Source organism: Terrapene carolina, unplaced genomic scaffold (genome assembly GCF_002925995.2).
Source record: "Terrapene carolina triunguis isolate 2854851 unplaced genomic scaffold, T_m_triunguis-2.0 Scaffold62, whole genome shotgun sequence".
Classification (NCBI taxonomy): Eukaryota; Metazoa; Chordata; order Testudines; family Emydidae; genus Terrapene; species Terrapene triunguis.
In genome coordinates, this window is record NW_020664413.1 from 47,309,445 (window position 1) to 47,326,122 (window position 16,678).

Genomic DNA, 16,678 nt, shown 5'->3' on the forward strand with positions numbered 1-16,678 from the left:
AATTATCCATGGAGAAAAGTATTTTCCAACCATCATTAAAAATACTTTAATGAACTGCAGTCCAGCAGATATCATATGGGAAACAATGTTTCCACAAAAAAGCATAAATACATTGGAAACTCAAAATTCCAAATATACTCCCACACAACAATAAAAAAGCTCCATCTGTTAAGGCCATGAATTACCTTAACAAATATCAGCCCATACATAACACATCCTAGAATTAGGCTAGATTCTCAAACATTTTTGTACTAATAAAAATACTATACAGGATCTGTGCATGTATCCCATGAGAACATCTTGTAGAGGCCTTTCCTCAGCTCCCTTTAAATGTTGTAATTTCCTTTTGTATCCCAGCATAACCACAGACTAGGAATTGTGGTTTGTGGGTCTGGATTTTTTCCATGTCATTCTCTAAGGATATGGGATCTTTCTACCAAAGAAACCATTGCCTTAGAGAATTAGAGAAACATAACATTCTTACAATTTACTTCAATAGTAGCAATGCAAACCACCTGGCTTTGCTGTAAACACTGATAGTGTTGTCACAAGCTGAGATGAAATTGGCTTGGATTTCTATTCTAAAAAGTGAAAATCCAGCTTTAATATGACTGTGGTTTCAAATCACCTCCAAATTTGTTTAAAAATTCAATGCCCAAACATTTTTTTCACAGCGTTTGATTTTCAGTCTGTTAAAACGCATTATGAGTTTTAGAGCAGCAGTAAAACCCTCTCTGTGCCAAGTGAAACAACTGTTGACACTCACGGATTCTTCATCAGTCTATTTTATTCAACAGTGAACAACTAAAAAAAAGGCTCCAAAATATACATCGTTTTTACTGAAGAATTACAAGCTACACTCACGTACACACAATTTTACCATCTTCATGAGAAGCAGAATAACATGAACATTGCAGTTTAAGGCTAAGATTTCCAACTGTCTAATGGTTTTGGGTGCCCAACTTGAAACACCACATAAGGGCCTACATTTTCAGAAAATGCTGAACACCTACCTTCTGAAAATCATAACCCTTAATAGTGTCTCATTTGGGCTATCAAATGTTCATGTACCAAAAACTGCTAGTGAGTTTTGAAAATCTTAGTCTAAATCTTGAAAAATATGCACTTAAATTGGAGGTTCACTGTATTAAGTTGGATATACCTAAAAGATGGTTTTGCATATAATTGCTAGTCGCCTACTGCCCTTATTGGCCTAACCCAGACCAAAGATAGTGACTAGAAATCTTTGGATGAGATTTTGATCAGCCCCTCTGTTTCCAATTAACTATTACCCTACTCAGGGATAAGATATATCAAAAATTGAAAGGATGAGAGAGAAAGAGAGATTATAACTTTTAATTACCCTGCTGAAGGTTCATATTTATCATTAAAATAACAATTAATAGGTGTAGTGTTTCTACCCTAATTAGCCCTGTTGTCTTTGATGAGATTACTCACGGTAGGAAGTCTTGCAAGGTCTTGGAACAAATTTTGAAAGAGAAAGTAGTTAAGGACACAGGTAAACAGTAAAAGGGATAAAATACAACATGGTTTTACAAAAGGTAAATTGTGCCAGACCAACCTGATCTCCTTCATTGAGAAGATAACTGATTTTTTAGACAAAGGAAATTCAGTAGATCTAATTTACCTGAATTTTAGTAAGGCATTTGATACAGTTCCCCATGGGAAATTATTACTTACATTGGAGAAGATGGGGATTAATATGAGAATTGAATGGTGGATAAGCAACTGGTTAAAGGGGAAACTACAACAGGTCATACTGAAAGGTGAACTGTCAGGCTGGAGGAAGGTTACTAGTAGAGTTCCCCAAGGATCAGTCTTGGGACCAATCTTATTTAACATTTTTATTAATGACCTTGGCACAAAAAGTAGGAATGTGTTGATAAAATTTGTGGATGACACAAATTTGGAAGGTATTGCTCATATGGAGGAGGACCAGAATACCATACAAGAAAGTCTGATGACCTTGAAAACTGGAGTATTTGAAGTAGGATGAAATTTAATAGTGCAAAGTGCAAGGTCGTGCACTTAAGGATTAACAACAAGAATTTTTTGCTATAAGATGTGGACTTATCAGTTGGAAGCCACAGAGGAAGAGAAAGAAATGGTGTATTGGTTGATCACAGGATGACTATGAACCACCAATGTGATGCAAGTGTGAAAAGAGCTAATGCAATCCTAGGATGCATCTGGAGAGATATTTCCAGTAGAGACAGGAAAGTGTTAATACCATTATACAAGGCACTGGTGAGACCTCATCTGAAATACAGTGTGCAATTCTTGTCTACCATATTTAAGAAAGAGGAATTCAAACTGGAACAGGTGAAGAGAAGAGCTACGTTGGATGATCAGAGGAATGGAAAACCTACCTTTTGAGAAGAGACTCTAACAGCTTGGCTTGTTTATTAACCTAACCAAAAGAAGACTGAGAAGAGATATGACTGACTCTATAAATACATCAGAGGGATAAATACCAGCGAGGGAAAGTAGTTATTTAAGTGAAGCACCAATGCGGATACAAGAACAAATAGATATTAACTGGCCATCAATAATTTTAGGCTTGAAATTAGACAGTTTTCTAAGTTTGAAAGCTAGAATTGAAGAGGAGGATATGGGGTGGATGGGTCTAAAAGTCCACAGATCCACTGGCCATTGTTTCTCATGGAGGCAGCCACAGTGTTGTGGGCGCTATTGCAGCCTCAAACTAGCAGTAGAGACTCAAAAGCAACTTTGTTGCCTCTCTTTGTTTTGGGATGGAGGAGGAGGAGGAGGAAACAAACCTGGCTGCCTGGGCTTGGTGTGGAGGACAGGGATTTATCCCAAAGTATCTTTATTATTTTGAGTATCTTGCTGTTCAGTACTCACCTTCCTTTAGCTGTAGGTCTAGGAATGTCCTCTGGTCCCTCTGAACTAGCTCATTAAATGCTTTAAGATGGAGCAGTCCCATAGTGTAATAGCTGTCAAGTAGTGTTTATTAGCTCACTACACTAAAGGGTCAGTTCAGCAGGACCAGAGGCTCACACCTGAAGAAACCATTGGCCAGCCAGACACCATCTGAAACTTCAGGCTAATCAGGGATAGTCAGTGATGCTTCCTTACTGTAGCTCAGGATTGCAACAAAAGCTGGGATGGGTGACAGAGTATTTGGTCACCTGACAGTAAACAAAAAATTCACCTGGCCAATTATTACTGATATACGAGTTATTCATAATTTGGTGTATACATTCCTATAATCAATGTCAAGAAGAAAAAGAAGAGGTGAGAATGCAGAAAATGGAGTATAAAGCCAGAGATAGGACAGTTACTCTAGAAAATTCAAAAAAATGTCATCCTTAATTATTTTCTTAATTATTCACCTTAACCAGGCACTAGTTCCAGAAGACAATAATCAACATGATTTATTTCTTCTCCCTGCTCATACCCTTTACCTTCTTAGGTTTCTGGGAAATAGGAGAATTTTCCTTCGTATTATGATATACCTTTGAATGCTAAGACATTCAATGATCCAAACCCATATATTCAATTTGGATCCTCCACCCAACCCTTATTAACATTTTAGGGTATCGGGTATTTCAAATTGCCTGATTACCCAGGATTATTGTAGCCAAGGGCGTCTGGTGAAAGATGCAAAAACATATACTTACTTAAAATAAAAGAATATGCCAAGGGAAATCAAAAGTGATGCAATTGAAAGACCATGCCCGATGATGGCCAGATAATACAAATTCAGGGCTGTCTGCAATAAAGTAACAAAATAAAAAACACATTATCAGCAATACAAAAATACTCTTGATAAAAGTACACCCCAGCAGACCTCTATTACATGTAGAACATCTGTAATGGATTAAAAAATGAAAAATATTATAGATCAATAGTGAGTCAGCTCTAGAGGTCCTGTGAGTAACTCTAAGAGGATCCTAAGCCATTGAAGATTCTCTCTCCATATGGCACGTAACATTAGTAGCGGTCATGTTTAATACTCATTGTATGTCAGTTAATGCGTCATTTTTTAATAGACACTCCTAAGTCTTTTCTGTGCATTTACGTAATCTGAGCTATTTACGTTACTCTGCTAGGAACATTCATGGCTAAAGGTTGATTCATCCAATAATGCTGCTCCTCTGCAAAGCAGAAATTGATGTGTTTTGGAGATGCATTTATGTAACCCTTTCATGTGGAACTCTTGTAGGAGTGGGTTTTTCTAAGCATTTGAAAGACATTTCCTTCCAAACAGGGCCTACGTTTGCCATGTTGGAACTTCAGCTTTCAATCAGCATTCCAGAAAGAGCATGAAATAAATTAATGATAACTCAAAAATAGCTGCAATTAAACTTGTGTCTTAAATCTGTCTTCAGCAAGCTACATTAAAGAATTTTGAAAAATTACGTAGTAAAGAAAACACTGTAAAAATAAACACTTATAAAGAGCAGTTTAAGGAATACTTGGCAACATATGATGTATCTTCATTAATAATCTGAAGTAAGCAGCACATTAAACACTACCACCACTTTGAATTTACCTAATACTTTCCAGTCAAGATTACCAATATTACAAACATCCAGTTATTGAATTTAGCCTCTCAAAAACACCTATGATGCAGTAAATCTTCTTACCCCCACTTTGCATAAATGGAAATGCAGGCATAGAGGGCAAAATCCTCTCCACCTGCATACAGCCCAAATAACTGGGTTCTGTGAGAGGAATTGAGATGAGAAATCCATGCCCCCAACACAAGACTAGGGCATCGGACTATAGTGCAGATTCCTGACTTCCAGAGACTCAATTAAAACCTTTGGCCTAGAATATCCACCACTGGGGCAGTTGTGTAGGATGTTAAAGCTACAGGACCTATGTAAATAAATTCTGTGTGGTCTACTAACAGTCTCATTGAACAAGGCAAGGATGCATAGTCCTACAAGATGAAATTTCTTTATTTTTACTCTTTTTTAAAATAATGAAGGAAATTCAATTCAAAACAACATTAAAAGAATGTTATGGCTGCAAAATGAAGCACTCTGAAATTTGGAAGTGTCAAAACTAAAATTATCCATGCAACTTTAACTCTGACACTAGTGACAACACTAAATGATATGATGGCATGCTTTTTTCTCTCTCATTCAGTGGACAATTTTAGATGATGGAGGAGGTATAAATCTAGAAGATTTCTGCCTAATTTAGTGCCAACATTGAGTGGTGTGCAGCAGAGTGGGAATGGGACTACTCATAGACTAGTAAGTATAAAAAATAAATAGTGAACATCTGCCACCTTTACTGGGCAGCTCCTAATCTGCCTACTGAGTGAGGCATGAAACCATTGTATACAATCATGCACGTATCATTTGTGCTACCAAGTAAGCAGCTGCACACTCTTTTAACGTAGGTTTTTGTATGGAATAATAATACAAGTCAGCATTGAGGGATGTTGGCAGAGCTATCTGACGGAAGCTTGCACATCTCATTATTCACAGTAAAGACCCTGGATGGCTCTGGAGCAGCTTATTTGGCTAATCTTCTCTATATTTCCAGCCACATTGTAGTGAAAATGAAGTTATGACGTTTGTTCCATTTACAAACTAAATTAGAAAAGTTCATTCTCATTATTTGAGGCAAAGTTAAAGAAACATGCTCATTAAAGACTTTAGCTGTTCTTCAGTGTGAATGATTGTTCAGTACTCTGAGCTATGATAGAAATACAGATTTTTATCATCACTTGCCTTCAATATTAGTACAAGCCACTACTACTGATCCCCTCACTCTTTTGAGGACTAAATTCATTCAGAATCTGACCCACTATAGCTTTTCAAGTTCTATTCCTTGGGCAATTTACAGTTTCATATATTTTTCTGTTTGTTACTTGCCTTCATTTTAACTGTTAATTTAAAGAAAAAACTATAAGCAGCTGCATCTCTTTCAGCTGAGGGTACATTTTCCTTTATCTGTGATGCCACTAGATATCACAGCATAGCTCAAAGATAGACAATAGATGGCATTTTAACAAGCTGTTTGTTGCTATTACTGAGTATAAATATGCTGTGCTTCTGTTGTCGGATTTCTAATTGACATCTCCAAACTCCAGTGACATCTACAGAAATTCCATCTTTGTGACAGACACCATGCACTGTGGCCTGATTGTTCCTCCAGATCCACACGCATAGATGAAGACTTCCATATACAGATCTGGCCTTGCCTGCATGGATGATAAAGCGTGAGTTGTTCATTCCTGGGACCCTGTAAATGGCTGTCTGTGGGAGCTGGAACAAGTGCCTTGGGCAGGGAAGGCGGTAATGTGTCTATCCAAAACCACACGGGAGTAGAGCTCCTCCAGATTTTTACATTTTTGATGAAAGATGGGAACAATTTTTTTTTTTTGCTAAAATTAATGTGAACCAGCTCGGCTCAGGAGTTACTCCATCTTGGAGATATATTAACGACATCTATGCACCTGCTGTTAGGGAAATTGCTGTCATTATGACTGCACTGGATGGACCATATCGTTGGCAGATCCTTCTGAGATCTGCATCCCTCATGGAGATCTATGGGGTTCTGGGCCTTTTTTTTCCACTTGTGGGTAGGATCAATTCTGAAGAAATTCAGAGCAAAGATTTGAAGGGAATCTCTTCAAAGTTTTCTTCCCTCTTTGCACACATGCTTGCGCTAGCTCAAGTGGAAACTGTAGTGTAGGCAGGGTAGCGCAGACAGTGTAGGCACAGCTTAGTCATTCTAAAGAAGTACCCATAGGGTTCTGGTGGGTTTGTACCTACACTGCCTGTGCTAGCACAGCTACACTACTATTTATACTTGTAGTTATGCACACCACTAGCTTGCAGCGTAGAGGTATCCCCAGAGTAACATTACATACTTCAAGCTGGTCTAAAACTGGTTAAATCAGAATCCAGCCCTTTGAGTCTGCTTAGCCTGCTTTCTTCTCTTGTTGCCTCTACAGATTGCTGTCCCCGCTTCTAAACACATTATAAGAAAACATAAGGGAATTACGTGGCAATGAAAAAACTAGTATATTAATGACGGTCAATTTTGCTGGTATTTGAGGTTTCATCAAGACTGTTACAAACTTTTCAAATGAGCTTCCTATCCATGGTAACATGCATTCCTCTCCTACCTTTACTTTTTCATGTGTACGGAGATTACACTGGGTGTAGTTTGTCCATGTTCTGTTGCTTTCAGGATGTCTAAACCAGTTTCCATTTTGGTCACAAATCTTTGTAACTTTTTCTTTAGCCAGCCAAAATGGGGAAGAAAAAGCAAGGCAAAAAAAAAAAAAAAGTCAATACTCAATGTCTGTTTCTCCATCTCTAGTATTTCATAGCCTATAAAAACTGGCAAAGGACAGACAGATTTATTAGTGTGAAGAGAGAGCTTTCTTACATTAATATGAATTTTGAGAACCTGGTAGCCATTGTATTTGCTTGGCAAGGGCAAGCAAACAAAAATACCTCCCCCCCCCATCCTTCAATCTAATTACTCTAAAACTGTATCACGCAAACTATTAGAGAACTAGATGGCATGATAAGAAGATTTAAGTTCTTTTGTGATAATCAGGGATCTAAATTAAAATCTGAAATTTTAGTCTAATAAATAGAGTTGGAGAGGAAAGAAAATGTCAGGAGAGATATTGCTTATAATGTTGACAATCACTGAAGAAATTGCTTTATCTGTGAATGCTTTACTGCCAATGCCTAGCCAAATACTCTCAGGCATGAAAGGGCACTGGGAGACCCCAAACACAGAAGAATCAATCCAGTTTATGACATTCTCATGACCACAGAGGGCATGTTTCAATTAAGAAAATAGGTCAGGGTTGACCATGGAGGGAAAGTAGTTAACTGTGACCAGCTGAATTTGAGGTAAAAGGTATTAACATCTGTCTACATGTTAGGGAAACATTCTGGGTTAACTAACACATTAACAAACCTTGTGCTACCCTCACCTTCTTTTTCTAATCTATACAGCCTTGCAGGGGCAGTTATCGGTGTGGTGGTGCAGTGGGGAGTGTCCTGCCAGTGGGTGTGTGGCCAGTGGACCTGGGCAAGGAGCAGGTGCATACATCCAGTAGGTGTGCAATAACATGGAACCTTTTGTAGTAGCAGCTGCCCAGGAGCTGAGCCACTGATCTGTGCTTGGTGGTTAGATCAAGAAGAAGATTAAATCACCCCCACGTGCCATTTAGCCAAACAAAACTGGCATACAGGTTCATACACATTTACCTGATGGGTTAAAGTCCTGAAAGTAGTCAGGACAGCGTTGTATTGATACGGTTCCTGCTGCAATATCATTCCAACACAACCAACCATCCCATGTTCTGTTACAGTAAGGACCTACACAAATGTAGAGAAATCAGATAATAAAGTTTGATTCCACATTCACGAAAGCCTTACAATAATTAGGTGTAAAATCTGGAAGCGAGCATATAAACCAAATAATTTCTCTAACAGTTATCCCAGGTCTTTTACATGTAGCTTTTAAATCTTCAACACAGAACAAAAGTATTTCAATCAAAAGCAACCTTCTTTCTTGAATAAAAATCTTAAAGCAATGATTTGGAATGAGATTTTAAAGGATGAAGTAAAATCTTTGCCAAAATATGTTAATTAAAAAATTCCATCTGATCCAATGATAAGAAGAATACCTTTATTTGTAAGTACATATCTTCCATTAAGATGTATTTAAAATGTGTCATCATTCACCATAATTGTGACTACAAAGGCCTAATCTGCACTTTATACTCAATGCCAGGTCTAGAGTAGAGCTATGCAATGTATTAGATAGTCACAGTCCTGAGACACAAGTGACTGAACTAACCAGTTTAAATTGAAATAATATATGTTAGGATAAAGAACAAACTTGTAAAGAGCATTTCCTTGCTTTTATTTACACAGCAGAGCTACACAATATGCCCATAGCCATGTGGAAGGCACAGATCTGTACGAGTTATATTTATTTTTGAACTGCATAAACATTTGTCTTGACCATAGATGATAATTTAATCAGGAGAAAAAAAATCAGTGTAAAATCTCTCTTCTCCCACCTTCTAAGATTCCAGTATTTTTTTTAAAAGATTTAAAAAGGGAAAGTGAATAATTTGATCTTGAATATTTTCATGAGTTCCTGTAAACTGTTTGTGTCAAAAGTGGGTTACTATTTAAAAGGCAAAGAATATTTCTAGGACCCAGAAGTTAGAAGAAAGCAAGGATGTTCCAATATGTGAACATTTCCAGTTAAGTATTTATGTCACCTGTTTAACATGAAGATGCTTTCAGTTTTCCTAGGGACATGAAACAGCGGGTCCAGAGGGGTGGAAGTACCTGTAATAGCTATAGGTGGATAAACTTTCTTCATTTATCTGGGCTGGAATTGAATATTTAGTTATCCATATTTATAAATAAAGCATTAGGTCTGTAGGCAGTGGTGTTTTGGGTAGCTAACATACTGCAGCACCTTTCCATAGCAATTAAATATTCTTCCTCACTGCTAAGGAAAATCACATGCTTGTCTTCCTGAAAGTTACAGAAATGCAATTCGTGTTATAGATAAAAAAAAGTTACTAATAAGACAAGAAAGGAGGAGGACTTTAAAGTTTCTTAGTTATACAATTCAAATCTACTGTCTACTTCCTCTAGGTACTGCTAGATTATAAATTCTCTGGGTTAGGGGCCATCCATCCATCCATCTTTCTTTCTTGTTTGTGTTTGTACATCACCTAGTACAACAGGACTCTAGTCCATTAGTCCTAGGCACTATGGTAACTCAAATAATAAATAATAAGAAAAACCATTTACCTTCTTTACTACGAATAGGATCTTGTGTAATTTTCTGATAGCATTCATACTGTGCTGTCATAATTTTATTCCTAGTCACACTCAACTGAATGGAGTCTTCTGTCACATTCTGATTCTGCTCATTTGGTATAGCAATGGCAAAAAACTAGGAAGAAAAGGAGATTTTAAAAATATATATACATTGGAAAGTTATCGTTGTTTTCACAGCACTTTTTTCTGTAACTGCTACAGTGGATCTTTTTTCAGAGTGGTAGCCGTGTTAGTCTGTATCAGCAAAAACAACGAGGAGTACCTGTGGCACCTTAGAGACTAACACATTGATTTGGGCATAAGCTTTCGTGGGCTAAAGCCCACTTCATCAGATTCATGGAGTGGAAAATACAGTAGGCAGGTAGAAATACACAGTACATGAAAAGATGGGAGTTGCCTTACCAAGTGGGGGGTCAGTGCTAACGAGACAATTCAATTAAAGTGGAAGTGGGCTATTCTCAACAGTAGAATACCAAGGGAGGAAAAATCACTTTTGTAGTGGTAATGAGGCCAATGTAATCAGGGTGGCCCAACTACAAAAACTAATTTCCCCCTATTGTTACTCACACCTTCTTATCAACTGTTTGAAATGGGCCACCCTGGTTACATTGGCCTCATTACCACTACAAAAGTGATTTTTCCTCCTTTGGTATTCTACTGTTGAGAATAGCCCACTTCCACTTTAATTGAATTGTCTCGTTAGCATCGACCCTCCACTGGGTAAGGCAACTCCCATCTTTTTATGTACTGTGTATATATACCTGTCTACTGTATTTTCCACTCCATGCATCTGATGAAGTGGGTTTTAGCCCACAAAAGCTTATGCCAAAATAAATTTGTTAGTCTCTAAGATGCCTCAAGTTCTCCTCATTGTTTTTAGTGGATCTTTTGTATTTCAGGTTAGCATGCTGATATATAAGGAGCTTGCAATTATTATTATTCTTAAAACAATTTCACCAAAAGTAGAGCTCGTTACAGACAAGCTGGTTCTCTTCCTGTTCATTTGGTGAGTCTTCTTACTATTAAATCAAAATAAAGTGCCCCTGCTTGAGGGCAGAAGTGATGGTCTGACATGATAAGACTGCAATTGATAATGGAAGAGAATAAAATGTATTGACAAAATCAGAAGAAGATAAAGGGCCTTTTACAAAGCCCATTGAAGTGAGTTGAAGTGTGAACATTGATTCTGAAGGAATTTGGATCAAGCCCCAAAGGATTTTCTATGAAACAAGACTTACTAATTGAAGTTATTGGGGCTTTTGGTTTGTTTTAGGGCTGTTTGGTTTCCTCTATAGTTTATAAAGCATAAAACAAACCACACCAAAACAGTAAGGTCAAAGGAATTGGGTGATTAATGTGTTACTGTAGTCATATGGAGGACACATTATTCTGAGCTTATATGGGCACTTATACTAAGTTATGAAAATAAGGAGAGTCAGACTGAAGACTGACAATGAAAAGTTTTTCACTGACTGTATTGCGTACCTATTGGCCTTAGAAATCTATCAGTCTATCATGAGTCCCATCTGCTTTAGTTGAAGTCAATGGAAGCTTTCCCATTGACATAAATGGGTATAAGGTCAGAACCCATCACTGCTGCAAAACCCATTGCTAGAAGAGGACACAATTGTGATCAGTGGCAGGAAAGGATTTCAAACTTCTGTATGTCTCCTAGTTACTACACAGGCATTAAAAGCAGGATATACCATTAAAGAGTATTGTCCTCTACCAGAGCTTTGCATTAGAGCAAGACAAGAATTTCTATTCTGTATTTCCATATTTGCCAGAGAAGTCAAGATCTGTGTCGCAGCTCTGAAAACTGAAAGTGGAAATACATGTTAAGAAAAATGTTAAAACTCACCATGGTAACTGACAAGAGGAGCAGCGATTGAATGATCCAATTTGTCTCCATCATTAAATCTGATTCAATGTGTTTTATGCTACAGTTCAACAACAAGATCAAGCTGCAATGGAAAAGTTGTAAGAAAAATAGAAGTAATTCATATAATTCAAAATCTACTGAAAACTGACAAAAATGGCTGCCATTTTTCTTTATAGTTCACTACAATCAATATATCTAGAGCCCAGTGGTGACCCCATTTCCATGGCTACAACTCTTATCACTCAGGTGGTGCAAAGGGGGTAATCCACAGCAGATCACCAGTAAACAATTCCCATGACATGGGGGGACTACATGTTAGTGTATCTGTGTTGCTATTTGGACCCACACCTCTGCCTCCACCTCCTCCCAGCATAGGGGCTGTGTTGGGGTGGGGAAGAGGGCATGGCAGAGCTCTGCTACACCAATCCTCCACTGGGGAGATCTATTAAGGACCCTACATCAATGTTGGAATTTAGATATGCCTGATAACAGCTTCAAGTGGTATCAGAACCAGAGCTGGCTCTCAAATTCAGGGAGCTGGAGCTGGTGCTAGTTCCCCGAAGACTCTCTGTGGTTCAGCGGAGTTCTGGTGCAGGAGAGAATCTGCCCCATTACACTATAGGTCATTAAACATGCAGTAAATTCTGGCTACACGCCAGGATTGAAGCCCATGTGTTAAGTAAAACTGCAGTTTAGTTTATATGAGCGTTTAACTGGCATGTTTAAAAAGGAAATTCCACTTCTTCCTTCCTTTCACTCCTGTGACACTGATGGAAAAACTGATCCATAGGCAGCAACTTTAGGCTAATGCTACAGCTTCCCAGGGATGATGGGAGTCAATGCAGGGATTAACAGTGACCTGTAAAATAGTTTCCATATCTGCTGATAGTTGAACATTCCCAAATATGGAAATATCAGATCTTTGTGGAACTCCTGTAACATCTCTCCCATAAACATAATAATGTATTTCCATTACTCAGCAAGAGAATAAATGAATAAATAATTAATTAAATAAAAATCTGTGTTCTGTTCCCTGTCTGTAGATGTAAACAGTGTGGGAACAGGATACCACTTTACATATAACAAATGCATTGCAAATGTATTTCTGAACACTTTAAAAAGTAATTTCAGCTATTCCAAGGGCACCTTTTCACATTACAATGCAGATTGTTATATGAATGAATCTTTGTACATTGAGGTACAAATCCATTAACACCCCCTAAAAGGCACAAAAATCTCTTTCAAACCACATACATAGACATAATTGATACTCCTGTGGGAAACCCTGTGGAAGGGGGTTGACAGGAAGAAATCTCTGAGAGGTTCCCTTGCAATGATTTGTTCCTTATTGTTCCATTGTGGGGTTGGATTTGCTCCCCACAAAACAGGCCACAGGGCTCAAACCCCTTCCCCTCACACTCTGTAGATATGGGGGATAAGTGGAAAGGCAGGACCAACCACACAAAGGCCTATTCCTCCCAATAGGCTCCCCAGCCCACACCTTTCCTGCTGCTCTATTAGGTGCTCTAATAACCTCCCTTAAGGTGGGAGCCCTACCAAGAAGATGATCCAGCAGAAAGATAATTCAGTCTGGGCCATATTACAGTATTTTAGGGAATAACATGACCCTCTCCCCCGACTCCAGATGTCTGTGTAGATCCCTGGACTTATGGAGCATCCTCAACAGAGTTCAGTTGAAGTGGGTGCTGCCATAGAGGTGTCTAAGACCTTCCACCTCTTCTACATGGAAGGCGTGATCCATGCACTGAGGGCACCTTCCAAATGTTGATCTGGGGGATATGATCAGACCTCACTTTTCTAAATTAACATATTTTACTATATTAGCATTAATTACCATTAATAGTAGTAGTAATCCACAGTACTGTAGGACTGAGCTTCAGGTTGTGGATGATACTACCAGAGCTACTCTAGCATTACTTAAGCCACAAAAGTCATATTCCGGATATTGCCGGTTTAACTGATGTTGAAGGGAGAGCACTGTTTGAGCCAATTACTTACATGCAAAGGTGTGTCCAGATTCCAACCACATTTTCCTTTGGGTCATACTCACTCTTGTCTCGGATATTTTCTTATCCAGTAGTTATGTCCTACAAGATATTGATTGGTGACAATAAGCAAACAATTGAGCATACCTTGACCAACAGGGGTCATTTCACACAAAATCCATCACACACAAAACATAATCTTATATACATAATGATGATGGTAAGCAAGAAGCCTGCCTGTCTTTTATATTTTGTACAATGCCTAGAACAATGGGGGCCTTGACCACTTGGTACTATTGTAATACAAATAATTACTAAACAGTCTTACTTTGTGGGATGTAGAGTTTGTTTAATTTTCAGGTTTTAATGAAGCCTGAAGGGGCCAATTTGGGCTTGGTATAAGGTTAAAGACACAGTTGTGCCTGTTTATACCAGGCATGAATTTGGCCCAATATCATTCTCTCTCTCTCTTCTACTATTGGTAGGTAACCCTCCTGAGGTGTCTTCCAACCCTAATCTTCTATGATTCTATTTAGAAATGTGGTCACCCTTGTTAGTGTACTCAGAGTAGGAGGGGTCCCTAGCCAGAAGCTTTATCAGATTCTTTGACTATTAACCTGATCCTGAATAAGTAATGTAAGATGTAGTGTGTTATCATTTTGTTGTAACTTTGCCTTAATAAAAAGTTAAAACATATTCTTGAAAGTGGGTCCTTGCAGAAACCATTATCTGATATACAGACTAGGAAGAAGTATTGTTAGTTAGTTTCTAACCAGTCTGTTTGTAAAAGGAACAGCTAAACAGTACATGTGTATTGAGCAAAGCATGATATGATCCCAGTGGTAATGGAGACTTTTGATTGTTAGACTTCAAGAGCCCATTGCCTCTCAGGTTACCCACATACAATCTCTGGAACATGTGACTAGGGCACAGAGCTGAGAGAAAGCAGACAGCTTTGGGCTGTGAGGGAGGAAAGACTTTCCTGCACTACGACGTTCCAGCATAGACTCTACTTTGTATTTGAGGGTAGTGCTAATCTAGAGAAAGCTCTATATTTGTATAGGCCTGTTTATTTTCAGTCTCTCACATTATGATTTTTTTTTCTTTATTTATGCATAGTTACCAGTCAAATATTACTCTGATGGGAATTTGAACCAGAAATCAATATTTGAAAAATATATTGACTATTGCCATGAATTGCAATATTCTCCCGGGCCAGTTTGTTTACCTGCTGCGTGAGCAGGTTCGGACGATCGCGGCTCCCACTGGCCGCGGTTCGCCGTCCCAGGCCAATGAGGGCGGTGGGAAGCCGCGGCCAGCACATCTTTTGGCCCGCGCCACTTCCCGCAGCCCCTATTGGCCTGGGATGGTGAACTGCGGCCAGTGGGAGCCGCGATCCACTGAACCAGCCGACGTGGCAGGTAAACAAACTGGCCCGGCCCGCCAGGGTGCTTACCCTGGCGAACCGCGTGCCAGAGGTTGCCGACCCCTGCATTAAATGTTCTTCACAATGAATTATTTCACGGGTTGTAGTTAAAAGAACCTAAACTGGAGCTGGACAAATAAGCTGTTGTTTTGGACTGTCACATTCAGATAAACTGAAAGGTCTCTGGACTCATAGAGAAGACAGAGAAAGTAGTAGTTAACTACCAGGACACAAGGTCATAACACTGAAGGCTGTTGTCTTTTCCTCTCCAAACAATGACATATTAGTGCTAGGAAGCCCCATTTTGTCCTCAAGAACAGTGATCCAAATGGGGTGCCAGGCACTGTTATATATTTTAGGGCATGCAAGTATAATTTAGGATTTTGTTTGCCTATTTACTGATGATATGCATGAGTCTGAAATTTCCATAGTTTTCTCTATAACAGTCTCTAAATAGTTTTCCAAAATATATTCTCGCTGATTGATAGATTTAGCATGTAGGGTCAAATAATGCTATTAGATCACCTGTGTACCTCCATTCACTCCAGAGAGGTTGTACAGTGTACATGAAGACAGAATTTGGTTCTTTTGATTAAGGGTGCAAGACTATTTACATTTAACATTAAACAATATTGGCCACCTACTAGCCCAGTTACTTAAATGAGGCACATCTTTTGTAGGTAATGGCTTTATAAGAATCTCATATCAACTCTTCCAGGGGCATGCTCAAACTCGGAGTTCCTAATTCCTCTTAGTAGACAAGAGATGAGCTCATTTCTGCAATGCTGTCAGTGCTTCCTACTCAGTGTCCCCAAAGTTGTTGTTGTACATTCAATTTATACCTAAGAAAAGAAAGTCTCTTCCTAGAGATGACTGTTTTTTTGATATAATTGCAAAATTGTGTGGGTGCAGTTCATATAGTATACATTTGGATTTCAGTAAAGAATTTTCTACATCATCTCATGAATTCATTAGCTCAAAATTTATTCTATTTGGTTTGGATAAGAACATTGCCATGTAGATTAAAAAGTGGCTGAAGGATAAACAGCAGTACATAGAGTTAGGTTTGAGGTGGTTGTTGAGATACAGCTGATATAAATGTTAAATCCTATTTGAATGACCCTGTCCTGTTTTAGTAAACTGAAAAACATAAATGGAATTCACAGATGATTCTAAGTTGAAAGTTGTTGAGAGCAGAAGTAAGGAAACAAAATACAAGGGTATCTGTGGAGAGAAGATTTAACTTGGGAAAGATTCAGGATAATATATTTGGGGGAATATAGTCAGATACAAAAATATATTTAATGGCAGAGAAAACAGAAAGCATTAATGCTGAAAGAAACCTAAGAATAACAGTGTAAAAAAATATTCCCACAGTGGAAGTCTTACTCTACAGTGAAATTGCAAGCAGTTAAGGATGTTCATATAGGCAGCTATTTTGCAATGCAAATTTGGCTGTTTTTTGTGGGGGGGAGAATGTGTTTTTTTGTTTTTTTAAATAGTGTCCTCTATCACTGTC

At 38.4% G+C, this 16,678-nt stretch overlaps 1 protein-coding gene across 2 annotated transcripts in view; it reads right to left on the reverse strand.

Annotated features, from left to right (window-relative positions):
• The window catches only part of CALCRL (calcitonin receptor like receptor), a 96,354-nt gene that overhangs the window by 29,154 nt on the left and 50,522 nt on the right, over positions 1-16,678 (reverse strand). For both annotated transcript variants that reach the window (XM_024201145.3, XM_024201147.3), the window contains exons 2-7: positions 13,747-13,835; positions 11,707-11,809; positions 9,816-9,960; positions 8,244-8,354; positions 7,139-7,251; positions 3,666-3,757 (exon numbers count right to left, since the gene is read on the reverse strand). In XM_024201145.3, the coding sequence (XP_024056913.1) occupies positions 3,666-3,757; positions 7,139-7,251; positions 8,244-8,354; positions 9,816-9,960; positions 11,707-11,760 (515 nt within the window). In that variant the 5' untranslated portion in view covers positions 11,761-11,809; positions 13,747-13,835. The remainder of the gene's footprint in view (positions 1-3,665; positions 3,758-7,138; positions 7,252-8,243; positions 8,355-9,815; positions 9,961-11,706; positions 11,810-13,746; positions 13,836-16,678) is intronic.